General features: G+C 42.6%; 1 protein-coding gene across 8 annotated transcripts in view; it reads right to left on the reverse strand.

The window, feature by feature from the left end:
• Positions 1–17377, reverse strand: part of magi1b (membrane associated guanylate kinase, WW and PDZ domain containing 1b) — a 108944-nt gene that overhangs the window by 33254 nt on the left and 58313 nt on the right. For all 8 annotated transcript variants that reach the window (XM_072382669.1, XM_072382672.1, XM_072382671.1 and 5 more), the window contains exons 3-8: positions 8523–8642; positions 6985–7227; positions 5060–5285; positions 4237–4319; positions 3418–3453; positions 353–410 (exon numbers count right to left, since the gene is read on the reverse strand). In XM_072382669.1, coding sequence (XP_072238770.1) covers positions 353–410; positions 3418–3453; positions 4237–4319; positions 5060–5285; positions 6985–7227; positions 8523–8642 — 766 coding nt within the window. The remainder of the gene's footprint in view (positions 1–352; positions 411–3417; positions 3454–4236; positions 4320–5059; positions 5286–6984; positions 7228–8522; positions 8643–17377) is intronic.

Here is a 17377-nt window from a genome sequence, read left to right on the forward strand (position 1 = left end):
CTATAAGTGCTGAGGCCTTAGGGCCTCCTGCAGGATGATATGCATAGAAACGAACACGAGTACACACACACACACACACACACATGCTTAGTGCATATGTTCCCCAAAAAGGTAAAAGCACAAAAACAAAATGGCCTACTTTTTCCAGTAAGTCAAAGACCTAAATAGCTGGCTCTGACTGTCGGAACAGAACTGTACACTCCCCGTTCACAGCGAGCTCAAGAGTTTCACTTGTTATAGAGAAACTGTTTCTAATTATGTGCCTGAAGAAAACTTTTTTTTCTGCATGCCTGTGTGCAACATCAGCCTGTGCACTGGAGAGTCCTTGTGCTTTACTCTGTGCACTACTTACTCAACATAGTAGACCCCATACACTGGATCATCTATTTTCTCCCATCCTGGTGGAAGTTCTATAAAAGGCAAAGAAACAGAACAAAGAGACGGATTAAATGAGGAAAACTCAACATTGTGATGTTGCAGGAAGCCTTGCATTGAACTATTAGAGCCCAGGCCGGCAGAGCCCCTCTGCCTCTCCATTGTGTCTGTCTGTCTGTCTGTCTGTCTGTCTGACTGTCCAGGACCAGAGTAACCCAGCAGCTTCACAGACTGTCTGGCTGTCCCTGCCTCTGTCACCTCACACTGCTGACATTTCCACACATCAGATAAGAACACAGCAAGACCCCACTGGGCAGAGATGAATGGATGGCTGGAGAGGGGCGGGAGATGAAAGGAGGGAGGAAGGAAGGAGTTTGGTGGACGGGGGGGTGAAGGCAAGGAGGGCAGAAAGCAGGAGGGGAAAAAACAGAAAGGATGAAGAGGCAGGTGAAGACATAAAGGAGAGGAAACTGAGGGAGGGGAAGAGGGTGGGATAATCCAGGCTTTGAAACCACTGCACAAAAACACAAGAAAAATACTGAGTTGAAAGGACTTGAGTCTGACATTATGTGGAGGGAAATGACTCCGCGTTTTTTTTTTCCATCACTTTTTGTCCTTTTCTGTTCTCTATGTGAACAACAAACATTCCAGAGGAGTGTGACCTCTAATCAAAGGGTTTAATTAGTGAAAAGATGTCCTTGGTTTCACACAAAAAGTACTGCGGCTGTGTCCTCTAAAAACAAAGTCCGTCCATCCCTGTGTGTTCGTGTGAATATACGGCAGAGCTGACCTCACCTGAGCCGCCTCCTGCTTTGTATTCAAATTTGCCTTGAATGAAACACCTACTTCGCTGCCTCAGATGACATTAAAAGTGTCTGTCTACTCTGCGATTAAATCACTTGCGTTTACACTTAAACAGACTTTTACAAAGTAACACTGACATTCAACGCTCATTAGGAAAGGCTAGGAACATGCTTGGATCCACTTCAGGAGCATGTAATTGCCCAGTGGTGCATTTTTGCTGCTTCCACAGTTCAGTCTCTGTGAAACGAGCAATGTCTTTATCTCCAACTGAGCATTTTGATTCTGTTCTATAGCCAGATGTCAGATGCGCTGATTACTGGCTAGATAATGTCAAAGGGTTTTCTCCATTAATCAATCTGCAAGTCAAAACAACTGATCCTACACGAGTCTGCAATCAGAGTCGACGACTTCATGGAAAACAACTTGATCTCATAATGTGTTGTCTTTTCTTTTTTTTTTTGTGGCAAAGACTGAATGCAAGATTACCGAGTAAGTGTTGTTGCAAGGGTAAAAACGCACAGCAGTCGTAGTACGCTGTTATTCAGGTGTTTTGAACTGAATCGTTAAATGGAACGCCTCACCTCACGCAAAATTCTAATCACCCACTTGATTTCACACTGCACTAGTTTCGCTCCGGGGCGGAGCTCCTGTGTGTGCGTGGGTGTGATTGTGATGAGAGTGCAGGGAGCAAAAGGCGGAGAGCCCGCTTGGTGCTGCAAATGCCTGAAGGTCGAGGCATATATTTCAGCACGTGGAAACCAATGATTAAAAGCACACACAGAGAGAAATGTGTTACTTATTAAGCCGTGCCTTCCTCTCATCTCTGTGTCGCTTTTCCCACATCTTATTTCCCAAAACAAGGGAAAGGCTGAGCCCACTGAATTACATCTTCGACTGTTTGCATCTCATTGGTACAGCACAGTGGTTGGATGCTCTTGAGTGAGCTTGTGTAACAGATAGACGCTCTGTGTATGTGAGAAAGTTGTGCATTTGTATGTCAGCATTAAAAAAAAAAAAAAACTGCTTATGGCTGCTTCTCTTTCAAGATCAAAAGTTGATCGCTTCTCTTCGCCAGCCTGTATTGGACAGTGCGGACTGATAATTAGCTCGCTCATCTTTGTCGGGTCTGACAGTTTAAACAGGGCACCTGCTTAGCGCACTTATAAGTCGAAGCTGCTAAAAACACAGACGCCGGGTATATTCGGTGCACATCATTAGTTTCTTTGGGTGGAAGGTTTTTCTTTCTTTCACTTGCTTTTATTGCTTTTGGCTGAAAAAGAGAAGAGCACGAGGGAGGCTAAAAATAGTCGCTGTGGGTTTTTCCTCAGTCTGCGACCTCTTTCACATCACATTTAGTTATTTTACTCAAAGCTCATGTATAGTTATTTAATACAGCTTAAAGTACAGATGAAAACTGACATTAATTATGATCCAAGAGGTAATGAAAACTTTTCATCAGATTTTATTCCACTCAACTGAAACCCATATATATAAATGCACTCCCTTTGCCCATGTATCTCAGTATATCTACAGCTCATATGAAAATACGTTAGTCAGAAAGGCTCGGTACTATCATTAGTCAGATATGTCCTTGAGGGAAACTGCATCATTCATTACCAGTGCATTACAGTGCGAGCCATCGTCCCAAGACATCATTTATCCTGGACAAGTGGCATTGCTACTGTGTCTGATAGGGTAGTTAGTGTGCTGATGGGCATCAGGGAAAAAGCGGCCTGTTGCTTTCTGGCTCAGACAGACACCAATCTGAAAATCATCATTATAGCAATTTTCTTTGGATCAGCTCATGCATCATGTTTGAAATGATGGCCTGCTGAGGAGTTGGTGTTTTATGGTGTGATGTCTGTGTGTGTGTGTGTGTGTGTGTGTGTGTGTGTGGTGATGGTGGGGGGCGTTGACAATTGTGTTAAAGGCTACATGCAGAGTGTTTGCTAAAAGTCAAAGCCGCATGCTAAGGGTAGGTAAGGTAAATGTCAAGTGTTTGCTAACACATTGTGTCATTTCTGGATGATTAAAAACACCCTGTTGCCCAAAGCTAAATGACTGTAGAAAACTCTGCGTCATGATGTTTTGCATTAGATTATGTAGATGTGCGCTATCAACTGTACTGACTGAGCTAATCAGGAAACACATAAAATCAAAGGTTACACAAGTGGTGAGAGGCTGCCTCCACAGTTAAATATTTGTGTAGCAATAAGGTTAGATGAGAGAGGCTCCTACCGAGATCATTGTCCAGCTCCTCTGTATGTACCCCTTCTGCTCAGCGTGGTGGACAACGAAGCAGCACAGAATTGTTGTTGAGTGAAGAGGAGGCAGAGAGGACAAAAGAAGACACATCTGTTCGTTACCTGGGCGTAATAGCAACATATGGCCACTGGGTGGCAAGAGTTAATCAGAGCCAGAGCATCACCCCTCATGTTATCATCCATGGTTACAAAATTCACAAAGGCATGTTGGCCCCCATAGGACAATTGGTCGGGTTAAAACAATAATATGTTGGAAAAATGAGTCAAATCCATGGAGACCGTGCCTTACAACTTACAGGGGTTAAAGGATCTGCTACTGATGGCTCAGTGTCAGATATTACAGGTTAATACCTTCACAGGTCCAGTGATGATGGGTGACACAAATGACACGGGAAATCCTTTAAAGTTGTGGGGCCTCCTGTTCTAAGAAATAACACGGCAGACCAGCCGGCCATTATTTTCTGTGACCCAACACTGACATCTAAAGGTTACTGGGAGAACCTCTCATCTGGGATGTACATCTTAGAATGGCAACACAACTATGTGAACCCTGTCATGAAACTATTGCGTATTTTCCCATTTGTGTCCAAATCTAGCATGGTGCTAGGATTTGGTAAAACAACAGCTCAGTTGTATCAAATGTAAAGGCTGCAATTTTGTCTTTTTGGTTTAGGGTCACACGGGCAGAAGGAAAGTAAAGAGACAAATAAAAAGGTGCAACATAAAAAATAAAAAAAAGATTATACATAAAACACACAAGCTTTATGGTAGTCACGCTCACACAGGGACATACCGTCATCTTCACATTCTTCCAGGGGCTTCTGTGGTTTATCCAGGCACCGAGGGTCTATCCAGGAAGTGGTCTTAGTGTTGTGGCTAAACAGAACACATAAGAACAGCATTACATGTACATGCAGATACTTAGATGAAGGCTTATCGCTGACTTCTGAACTCAGTCATATCATGCCTGTAACTGTTTTGTCAGGAGACACTGAAGGCTGAGATAGTTTGGATTTATAATGTGAATAAAAGTCACAAAAGGACTGGAAATCAAAGGCAGTGTTTTCATAAAATAACTTTTAAATGAGAATTCAAGTGTTTGTACAAACTGAAGTCATGGGAGGACAGAGGCAACTTCTAACTGCTTCTAATTCATACACTAACCCTGAATATGCTGCCTGAACAAACAACAGGAACTGTCATAGGTTGGAGTGCTCATCACATGCTCAATAATCAAACACTCTGCACCTAAAATAGAATACGTTGTGCAAATATTCATTAAATATCTGACTGCATTGTAGCTACACATCAGATTCTGGTGGAATTGGCTGTGATTTTGGTTCCTACTTGATTCAAATAGGTGATAATGTGGATCATTTTTTAAATTTTTTTCATGAATTGTTCAATTTCAAGCTTGCAAAGGTTTTGGATTACTCCTCAGAGTGACATGTGTTTGTCATATTAAGAGCAGTTCTTCCAATCTGTTTTGTTTTCTTATCAATAAAATGAAGCTTGCACGTCAAAATAACTTCATATTGGCAGAAACAAGCAAAAACTGAGAACAAATACTATCAACGGGGGAATAAAAAGTGGTTGTGGTTATAAAGAATACGCACTCTATGAAGTAGACCTCTCCGTTCTCGGTGTAGGCCATCTCCCAGTTGTCAGGCAGAGGTCCCAGCGGGTCCTCTGGGGGAGGATGGCTCAGGTGAGAGTGTGTCTGCTGTGTGCTCTCCGTGGTGGCCGATGGTGAGGGGGTTGTCCCAGCGTAGGACAGGTCACTCTGGCGGGGGGCGTAAGGGCGCACCGAGTGATGAATTTCGTCTAATTCACTGGAGTCTCCTAGAAGAAGTTTAAAAACAAAAAACAACAACAAACAGTTTGGTGTCAACAGTGAAAATCAAGCATGAAGTGACATGATTCAGGGGGGCAGTTAACACCTAGAATCATGACCTGTGAAGTGCTATGACCTAACTTCCAGTTGTCTCATTTTCACACTCATGCTTGATTGGCAGCCTCACACAGTCACATGGTTACATTATGGTTACAGCCCAGCTGGGCCATTTAATTGGACTACTGTCCCTGTATCAGTTTACATGCAGGGATGTGGACTGAAGCGTATCCGATGCTGCGAAGGGTTTTACTGTGTAACAACAAGATGGAGCTTTGAAGCATGCGTGGACCACCCATGCATATTTTACACTATTTGAGCACTTACATGCAGAGAGATTCAAACCCCAACCAGCTAACTTCAACTGACAACATGTGAATTATTTCTAACGTACAACTTGCTCAGACGTCCACTCTCCGCTGCTTGCAGCCAGATGGCACTATTTTTCATTTCTGGATGCAGATGTACAGGCAGATGCATTCAAACCCAGAGAACACACAAATCAAAGAGCTCCTCTCCACACCCAAGTGCTTTCCCTGCTGCGAGTTTCACCCTCCTTTTTTTGTCTCGGGTTCATTTTCTTCTTTACAAACGACAACTCTCCCTCGCTTGCCTCTCAGTTTAATCCTCGTCAGACACCTTTTCAAGACACTCCCTCTTTCTCTGCAATTTCCAGCCACCTTCTCACCACCTCAATCTCTCCGCAGGTCTCCTCTTTCTCCCCAAAGGTGACGAGTAGCTAAACCACGTGAATGAATTCCGGGCTTGTATTCCAATCAACACAGAGTCTCCTCCGGCTGCTGTTGAAGACGGATGTGCAAGCAGCTCCTCGTGTGCTCTATTTGTCAAAGGTGTCCACTTAACGCCTGGCAAAACAAGGACGTGTTGACATAAAACTGCCGCTGTTAAACAGTTCGAACTATTGGAAGTTGTAAAGACCTTCCTGTAAACGTAAAAGTGTGTTTATCGACGCTAAATCATTTTAAATCAATTTGGACGTAGACAGTGTCAGGAAGCCAAATTTAATCTCCAAGACTCTGGATCAATACTTTGTGTATTTTGTGTCTAAATAAATGATAGCTGTGTCCAAACCTGAGGACATTTCTGGAAAGACCTGGCTTCGAAGCGTGGTTCACGTGTTTAATGAGCAGCCATTTGTCCTTGCTGGTCATACTGTGAAGCTGAATTAAACGGATCGTAGGACAAAGTAGGACACATTTTTCTCTGAAATAAAGAGATGTTGAATTATACAGCGTTACCACCTTAAAATACTACTACTACAAATAATAAAATACTTCTGCTCGGTTTCAAACGTAGGCTCTCCTTTTAAATCTGTTTTCCAGCACAGGTCACAGGCTTTTTGCTTTCAACTTGACAAAGTCCTTCCAGAGACACAGGTGACATTATGCTTCCACTGTACGGCTCCTTATCAAGAGTAAACTGACGATATCGTGCAAGGCTGCAGATGCTATAAACACAAAAATCTAAATGGAGTAAGCCCACCTTGAGAAGTTAAGAGCATAGAATATTTGGAAATTTTGTTCAATAAATGACCAACTTTGACCAAAATGCCTTTTTCACAGTGCCATGTGACTAGGAAACCGTCTCTAAGTCGGCCTTTTCTTCTTCTCCTCTGCCCTCTCTGCATACCTGTGTAGCTGCTGTTCATGTCAGGGAGGTCCTCGTCGTCCTCCAGCTGCTGCTCTCCAAACACTAGTCCAGCATTTTGCATGTCATTGTAGGACTTGGCGCGTCGGGGAGTTGAGTGCTGTGAGCCCGGCAGGCTACTGCTGAGCCCGTCTGGCAGTGGGGCATCACCGCCACTACTGCTACTGCTAATCACTTTCCCACTGGGGGGCTGCACCGGTGGCTTGGGTGTCCCATAATAGTTACCTAGGCAACAAAGGAGGGAGAGGAGAAGATGGGAGGTGGGAGATTAAAAAGACACATAAAAGAAGTCGTGAGAGGGCATGAGAGTAGGGGTCAAAGGGTGTTTTTTGTGTGTGTGCTGGAGGGGGGTTAGCCACAGTCTTTGTATGCAAAACAAGAGTCTGCAGGAGAATGTTAATTCTCTGAAGCTCAAATAAAGTTTCAGAAACAGCTTTGTTAAACTTATTAAAAACTGAATAAGATTTCCCTCTGAAATAATATCCAGCCTCTCATCCTTCACAACCAAAAGCCTGTTTTCTTCCGGTTTTTCTTTGCTTATAAACGTCCGACTTTACAAAATGTTTTTTGTCAAACAATTTGTTAAGCTGTTAAATCTGCTAACTTAACCAACAACTTCACAGGAGAGACAACAGAACATGCAGAGAGCCTGTTATCCTGATCCTACAGGGGACAAAGCAGACCTAAAGAGCCCAACAGTGTTCAGCAAACGTCTTAAAAACACCATCAGCACCCAAAATATACACCATACTTTCTCCAGATGGGGAAAACACAATCTAGTGATAAAAGTGGCAATCTATGAATACAAGCAGTTTCCAAAATAGTTTCCCAACGGTAGGTCCGATGTAATTATTAATAAATGGCTTTAAAGAGCTGTCAGCGATAGTTGTTTTTAAAACCCGAGGCCAAATAAATGAATAGATCCCTCGACGTTAATCCCATCCTTAGAAACGTGACACCAGTTTGGTGTTTCTGTTGACTGAACTTTCTGTGTGTAGCTTCTGAGAGTTTCCCTGAAGCTAAAGCAAAGCTCTGTAGAAACTGTGAGCCACTTTGGTGTTGGAAGACGTAGATCTTTGCTTGTTCCCACACAACACTGCTGCCCTCTCATTAAAGATGGGCCGAGTGCAAAGTGACAAACCGTCCTGTAGAAAAGCAGAGCCTGCTCGGGTGGGCTGGCCTTTCTTTGCCCGTTTAAAACTTGAACAAAACCAATATGAGGCTTGAAGGACTGTACTTTCAACGCTGATATGGACTGTTACTGTTCTGAACTCCCCTAAAGCTACACTGGCAACATTTCAACACATCTTTTATGTTGGGTCAGTTAAGGGCCTTTGAGAGATTTTTTCATCCACTTTAACACATCTTTCGGGGGTTTCATAGCTGCCAACAGGGGACTTGGCCACAACAGGGTCCTGAATGCAGATGCATCTGTACGCGTTTGACCATAAAACCCTTTTTCCAGCAGTGGAAGTTACCAACAATACATCCAAGCAACCAAATGGGTGGCTATAATTTACCATCGTATGTTCCTATTTCCAACAGGGTCCCACTCTTCTCCAACTCCAGGAAGTCCTCTACGGAGAGGAAGTTGTAGTCCACGCCAGGAACTTCTCCGTCACGTGGGCCGCGAGTAGTACCTAGACACCCAAACAGAGACAGCGGAGAGGTCAGCTGAGGGGGGGGGGGGGGGGGGGGGCATTTTCTTAGGTATTTTTAAAATTTTAGATGCATGCTCTTAAAAGTTGGTCGGCAACCTTTATTTATTATTCATTCATTCATTATTTATTATCTAATAATCTTTTTAAAACATGAATCATCAAATACCATTTCGTAACCCTGGAGATCTGAAGGTTATAAGGCTAACTGAACCGCAGTGCTCCCTGTGTGTGTGTGTGTGTGTGTGTGTGTGTGTGCGCAGCCAGGGAGTTTTACCTTTCCTAAAAAAAACATCACACTAATCCAGAGTTTTATGCTATAAATAATATAACACACATTTAGAAAGCTCTGTTATAGCATCGCTGTTCTTGATATTGGTGAAGAAACACAAACGGAGCGCAGCGGACACACACAAAAGTCAGTCGGACAAAGAAGATTTTCTCACTCCACACTGATGGCCGACAACAAAGGAGGGAGTTGGGCCATTGTTTGTTGATGTTCCTTCACGCTGGGGTAGAGTGCGAGGAATTGTTGTAACACCTAGTGAGATCCTGCCATATGTTTGGGGAAATGGTGAGCGTGTGTGAATGTGTGTGTGACCTGGCACGCAGCCTGTGAGATTCACGCAAACTGCCGTAAATGACTGCTGACAGTTGGCCGGTATCGCATCAGCAGCAAATGGGGTTACAACAGAAACCCCATGTGTTATGATAAGATAACACTGTTGATTAAACTTGCAGTAAATATCACACTTCTTTGAAAATATAGTTTCTTCACTTGGCTTTCTTTGCTCACTTCAGCTTTTCAATCTTTTGCCATTTCTGCACATTTCTATAAGGTATCTATCTGCAGCTTTTAAATGGTACCAATAAAAGCATTTGGTGACAACAAAAGCCTTTCCCTTCTTCTCTTCTTGCTGGCCTTCTTCCTCTTCCATCTCCTGATCTGCCTTATCTCCCAATCACTTGGTCTCCAGTGGGCTGGTAGGCAATAAGCAGGTAAAAATAGATGTGTGGGGATATGAGGACGGGCTCCCTCTGCAGCCACGCTCAGTGACACTGGTGATAAATCACAGATACGCACATCCCCACTCAAACAAGCTTGCACTACACTACACGTAGGCCTTCATGACACGGAGATGAACGCATGCATCCATATATGAAGACCGCGTTTCTCTTGACCTGCATCAGCTGTTGCAATAACAGTGTATCTTTTTACATCGTCGTCATTACAGGTCACTGTACTGGGGCACAAAGAGTGAAATCTTCATGCAAATTCACAATTTAGTCCCCACAAGGGTCTTAAAACCTGTGCTTAAGAATAGTTTCGTGTAAAGTCATTTAGATCTTATCAGACAAACAATCCATCTTTCACCGAACGTTAACCATGAAGAGTCTGAAGCCGAGCACGAGCTTTCAGCTGACTGTCCGTTCACTCCATATACAATAGTGGCCATTGATCCGCCTCCATTTAGACACTTCTCTGAGAAAACCAAATAGGAAGTGGAATAGTGACCAGTGAATTAAAAGGGACAGAAAAGGAGATCCTTGGCTTACTCCCACAGGCAAGACACGGTTATCACTGTAGGCCAAATTAATTCAATGCCCCCTGACCACAAAAGCTCCATTGACCAAGCTGTTAAATTAAGTGAGAGGGAAAGACAGGTTCAGAGGCCTGCTTAGACACGCCTGCCGAGAGTTTGGATTGGATAAGCTGAATGATAACTCTTCTGGTCGATGACTTCCAAATTGAGGTGCAATAAGAGGTAGAGATTCACAGCTTAGAGTCAGAACGAGGCCATGGAAGTTTGCTGTGGGGGTATTTATCTAACACTGGCTGGCTTGTGGCTCAACAGCTTCAGCTTCCCCACCAGCAGAGATGGATGGGTGAGCAAAACAAACATTTCAGGAGGTTGATAAAGAAAACAAATGTCGAGATACCGGCAATACCTACGCAAGTGCAAGGAGGAAGGTATAGCTTGTAACTGTACAGAACATTCTTAAAAACAACCAAATAAACACACAAACAAAGGACAGAAATACTAAAGTCAGTCTCTGGATGTTTGCTGTCGCAGAGCACAGCCCAATAAGAACACACGAGTCTGTAGTGATGACGAGCACGGACTACACATGGCTTCACTCTTCAGCTAACTTCACAACTCTGGTTCCAAAACAGAAGCATAAATTACCCGAGAGACATGAGAAGTGGTGAGATGCTGTCAGGAAACAGAGGTGGGAAACTGGGAACATAAACCATTACAGTGCCCACTTTCACAGACTGGAACAATCCCAATATTGGCTTTATTCTAAATGAGCGAGCTTGCCGATTTAACTTGTTACAGCATCAAACATCAACGCATATGAAGCACACACAGAGTTGTGTTTCAGACAGTAAGTTTCAGAAACCATCTCATACCAACAGTTTTTTTCATGCCGTTTAACCCCAACAAACCACAGCTGCCTCCAAATATGACTAAACTTACGCGACTTCTGCCCAACAACGCTCTTTAATATATTCTTCTGTCATTCTTCTTCTGAAGGTAATGTCTCTCAAAACAGCATGAAAAATGTTTTCTCTGTCTATGAAAATATATCTTTTTAAAACAGTCAAAACAAGGAATTCGGTTCAATTTCTGACTGACATAAAAACAGGATTTTCAAAACAGATACAAATATAATAAGATCCAAGGACTGGTCATTCACCACTTTAAAATCAAGGCTTGCAGAGCTTCCTGCACCAGAGCTAACAAAATCCGAGAATCAGTTTTTCGACTTGCCGAAATCGTTTGTGAAACGGTTGCCTGTGTCGGACAAGAAGCAAAGAATCCTCAACAACATTGAAAAGATCACCACAAAGTTTGGAGAAGAACTGGCTGGATTTATTCTATGAGATTAGAAAATAAAGTTAGCTGAGGTTCGTGCCGTTTGGCCATCCATCCAGTGTCGGCTCAGCCGGGGATTTCCACATGAAATGGACTTTTTTCTGGTGGAAAACACATGTATATCAGGCAGAAAGTATATATATGGAAGCCACAAGATTATCTGATTATCCATGAGAAGTAACGGCTGCCTCTGAAGAGGGTGGCTAAGATTTAAAACATTCACTTAAATTATTCTCAAAAAATGACTTCTTAGAAATGGGAAAAGCCTATCATTTGCCTTTAACCCCGTTCAGACTACAAGTTTCAATGCCATCGGATCATTGTATCGTCCTTATTACTCAGGGTGCTTCTCTCGTGTTTGGGAGTTTTGAAGTCCTTCACTGCTCCGCAGATCAGTGGCAAATCATTCAGACAAGCCTCTCTATTCATTTGATGTTACACGATCCACCGTGAACACTGCTTTAAAAGACTTTAGTTCATTTGAAATCAGGCCACAGGTGTTTTATCACAGATTAAAGCATTTGTGGCCTTAAAGCAACAAACATGTCATGCAAAAGACTGTAAAGTGTGTGTCTTTAAAGTGCAAAAAAAAAGACTTTTTATAGCGTGTTTTGACTTGCTTAATAATTCAGGGAGATTTTTCAAACCTCCCTCTCTGTAGACCGGTCTATAACTAAAATATAGTTTGTAATAAATATAGTTTGACCTTTCGCAGTAAAAAATTTAAGTGCTGTCAGAAAGCCAACAACCCAAACATTATGATATAGTTACTGCAGTGAGGAATTTGGGAGCCAGAGAAGCTGAAACTTTGTTCAACTGTCATGTTCGGAGTCTACAAACTCAGCATATTCAAACTCTCAAAATCTGAAACTGTGGTGTCACTTATTGGCTTGTAAAGCAGAAGGAAGCACTACCTCTCCTGATCAAAATCACACACACACACACACACACACACACACAGGGAGGTACCACCAAATGGCATAAGGGTTAAAAGGGGCTTTAGGTTGAAGGTAATCACTTAATGGAGCTTTATGCACCCGTTGCCTTTGAAAGATAATGCACATAAACACAGCTTTATTGCCCACAGCAGAGAGCTGTCCTCTCCAAGTTGTGTGGCACCTATGGTTTCCAAAGTCGACCAGCACTGAGGAGAGCTGGTGAAAACTCACCACCTCAGCCCGACGAGGACCAAGCACGGGATGGATGCTGCCCAGCTACGCTGAGCAAACATAAAGAAAGAAATCCCTTCAATGGTGATAAGGAGTGAGAGAAGAGTAAGGAGTGCACAAAACATCATTTTTATTTGCCAATTATTTGATGCAATTCAGAGTCTGGTCGGGCGATATATCCCAAAGTTGGTGCAGTGTACAGAAGTTCAGTTTGTATGCGTTTCAGGCTGAATTCCAAACTTCTGAAATGCTTTCATGGTTACTTTCCAAGAATTTCTCAAAGCTTGAGAAGCAAAGCAAAGTCAAGCATCGCGCAAGCACACACATATAGAGCACTTTGTTGAATTCTGAGCATTCAAAGATCAACGGTAAGGTACAGAGGCTACCAAATCCCAAATGTTTCCACAGATTACTGTTAAGTCATAAAATAAACAATCTGTGGTCCGACACTAATGATATGATCGTAGCTCTGAATACTATCTTGACAAACACAGGCAAACAGGATGCTGTCCACGGACTTTAAGCTCAACTTTTAATTCCATCATTTCCCAGAAGCCTTCCAGAGGCCTCACTTCTACACGGTGTGGTAGATTAAGGAGTAAAAAAAAAAAAAAAAAGGCCACAGTCACGACCAACTGCTTTTCATATTGTGGCTGTGACCTCATGAGCAGCTCCAGACAGAAACAAGGAAGCCCAATTCTTTTTTTTAAACATTGGCTCTGACCACAACCCCCTCAACATCAGTACTCTTCAATCATGAATATATAAACCATTCTCCCCAACAAAGAAAATCGAGGGGCTCCAGTGCTTGCAGCGACCGAAAACACTTGAGACTTCAAGCCCTCGTCTTGTTTGCATTCTGCACAAGCACCACTGAAACCTTACTTATAGCCACAATATCTCTATCCGTCGCAGACACCAAGAAAAAAAAGTCATCCAACGCCTCTGCTCTCTAGTCAGGAGGCGATGCATCAACATAGGCTACCGAATTGCCATTTCCTCTACATTTCTTAGCGATACAATTAAAAGGTTTCATATCTGCGCCTGAAGCTAAAGAAGTCAGGCAGAGCAACAGCAGGTATCCCCAGGCTGCTAAGCTCATGAGCTCAGTGACCTCCAAGTCAACTCATATCCCACGTACATCCTCACTAATGCATTTTCATTTTAAGACAGCGATTTAAAACTCAACCAATCTCAGTCCAGATGGTCATTTGGTACCATTTCAGATACGTTCTGTCCATTGTAGCGTGCCTTCAAACACATCCCACTGTTTATTAAACCTTGTCTGCTGCACATGGATGCAGGAGCTGCACAATGGACAAGGACAGCTCCGCCGCTAATTCTTTTTCCAGAATCATTGGAATGGTAGTTTCACTCCGTGAACGTGAAAGTCAGGGGAGCACGTGCGACTTATGAAATCCAAGCACAAAGTGGATGCTGGTGTCCATCATTGCTTTAATGTTTGCACAGTGTCTGTTCTATGACACAACATACAGAAGATGCACATGGCATATCAGCGCACCCTTAAATATGCATGTTACGAGAGACATTTACAAACTGTTGCTAAATCTGTAGCTACATAGGTGCTGTTTGCATGAAGAGACGTTCACTGGAACCGTCTTCTTTTTTGACAAAGAGTAGCGACCATTTGCATCTTTGTTATTAACTACAGAAATCAAGCAATCCTATTGTCTCTCTCTGCATTGAGAGTAATTTCATCTCCCTCCGATGTCTGCGCTTACCTTATATACCGAGCCGTTGCACTTCGCATAACCTTTACAGCGAAGATGGCTCATTATCATCTGTTGGCAACAACACCACTTTCCACAAAAGCTCATTTAGTTTTTCACAATCAGTTTAAATTACAGAAAATACAAAAGCCATATAAATGATAAGCCCAAGTGTAACAAAGGTTTTAAAACAACGATACAGAGGTAACCGCAGATATTTGACAGTTGTTTGTGTGTTGGAGCGGTTGATTGAGCTTTCCAAAGTCAAAGTAATGCCTGGAATAAGATCCCAAATACAGATGAGTTGAAGAAAAGATGTTAAGGATGCAGATTGGGGAAAGAATGGAGACAAAGGAGGAAGAGGTTTAAAGCATTTCTTTCCTTGATCATCATGGAAGTGTGAGATCATTAGCATCATTATAATGGACGAGCTTGGAGCCCTGATGAGGATGCAGAAGGAATATCAGGAAGTCAATATTACTTTTTCGACAAGACCTGGCCGCAGGAATAGCTCTAACACCTCCAACACCTCCCAATTCAGCTTTAAGACAATGTTGTCTCACAGAGACTGCAGACAGAGAGGAATTACAGTGTTCGTTGCTATAATTCTGGACACGTCACTGCGAGTTGATGGACTGTTGGCTGTGAGTTTCCATGCTGTCAACTGAGAGTTCACCTGTGTTTCCTGTCAATGACATCATAAGCTAAGCTGCTGCCAAGTTACAAAAACAACCCAGTTCAGTGATGGTGATCTCTGAAGACATCCACCACACCTGCCCCTGCTCCACCTAAACTTAATACCCGCTTGTCAGCTGATCTTTGTTGTATTTTGTAATCTCTCACCATCTATAAAAAATCTCATCCTTTAATAAAAAAATTACACTACAGAAATGTAATTTGTCTTTTGGGGATTAATAAAGTAATTCTGAATCAAACTGAAGACTAAGAAAAGAATAATCTGTTGGGTTATCCGTGAAGAAAACCCCACAGTTAGTTACAGCTCATCGGTTTACTTATACATTCAACATGTACATTTGATTAACTGCACTTTTCTTCTTCTTCATAAAAACAACAGCAGACTAGTTATTCGTGAAGAGAATCAAATATCCTGATAACTACATGTACAAAGGTTATTTTCTAGCTCGGCATGGGGACTAAACCAGAGCTAAAAGATAAGTAAGTATGAGAGAGACACTGATAGGTTATCCAGAAAAAAATATTCAACTGAGATACTCACTTTGCTCTGTCAAGTCAGTAACTGCTAACACTTAAGCCGTGAGTGCTTTCTTGGTAAGCAGATTATATTTCAGGGCTTTGATTCTCAGGGTTAGTTTTGTAGCTTTTCTGGTGTGTGTGTGTGTTTGGTAGAAAAAAAAAAGATTAATTCGGCTTAAAACACGCTGCTTGGATGATATAAAGATCTGAATTACATTTACATTTTCAAATGTCACCTTTCACATTCTTAGAAAACATTTTGTGCGTTTTGTCCGCAGCCACTTGTGATCCTTTCGGTGCCGCTGTGACCCGAGTGCCGATCAAGTGTTTTCCCTCGACAAAGGATCGATTTTCAAGAACAAAGAGCATCCAGTTGCATCATGATGTCTTTCAAACCACAATCAATACATAACAGCCATCGGACACAACCTTTGCCGTGACCTTGGTCCTCTCCGTTTGTCTACACTGTCACTCAGAGCCAGATTCTCTGCTTGATGTCACCCACCCGTTACCAACTGAGCCCACCCAACGATGGCTTATATATTGGCTCACAATCAGTGACGAGGACAACAACGTGTGGGTTTCTTATAGGGCTGCACAATGCATTGAAAATGTGTCATTTTCCCAACATCAACGTGCTTAATTTCAATAGCGCAAAGACTTTTTGACTTGGAATAGGACATGCACGGGTGTATTAATGACGGCTGCTTTTGTGCACGTTCCACAACGAACCATACATACATACACAGACGAAGCAGTGGAATGCAGCCCTTGCTAAAACACTTGATGCAAGTGCCTTTCATTGAAGTATTTGTATGTGCAGCGTCATCGCAAAACTCAACAATGACGTTGCATATTGCACGGTTTCCTAATATCGTGCAGTATGCGCGTTTGAATACATCACATGCAAAGGAAAAGCTCATTTCTAGTTGTTCCAGTCCGATGCTTAAGATTATGACTTGCAATGGGAAATATATGGAAAAAAAATAAATCTATTACTATCACCACTACGTGGGGGGGGGACTGTCTAAAGGCCTTACATTGAAGCACGGCCCCGCAGTCATCTTTAAGTGCTACGTGCTGCATTCACTTGTTCATATCTGTAGCCAGTGCGAAATAAACAGCAGACCTTTAGCTTTATAGGAATACATTAGAGATAAGAGTTTGATGTCTCACACTTAACAACCCACTCATTCAAAACTTGAAACAGACCTCATGTCTTCAAATACTGTTAAACAAAATGGATTGCTTTAATGTGCTTGTTATGTGGAAGATCCTCCCCCTCTTCCCTCTTCAAGCACAACTAACACTAACTGGCAGACAAATCCAAGCAGCTCATCTATATTTAATTGATGACAGCCTATTTTAAGGGAGTGTCTGGCCATCTAGTGGCACTCGGATTCAGTCTGCTGACATTTGTGAAGGCACAAGATTGGAGAGGACTATAACAAATGGCATGATAAGGTATAACCATCATTCAGCCGTGTTAAATTCACGTGGGGACAGGTGCTGAAACAGTGAGGAGGAATAAATCTGAAATCAAAATTTGCTACCGTTTTCATTTCAACACGCAATGACTAGAAAAAGGAGCAGCGAGTGCAGGCATGCAGTCAGTCACAACCCAGCATCTAAAAATACCCATGTGTGAAAAATCTGTTTATTTCCTACACTTGCACAGCCCCAGAGCAGTGGAGCACCCTGGGTGCACATATGCCCAAGGC

The sequence above is a fragment of the Leuresthes tenuis genome, unplaced genomic scaffold, assembly GCF_036924035.1.
Source record: "Leuresthes tenuis unplaced genomic scaffold, fLeuTen1.0.hap1 SCAF_3, whole genome shotgun sequence".
Classification (NCBI taxonomy): domain Eukaryota; kingdom Metazoa; phylum Chordata; class Actinopteri; order Atheriniformes; family Atherinopsidae; genus Leuresthes; species Leuresthes tenuis.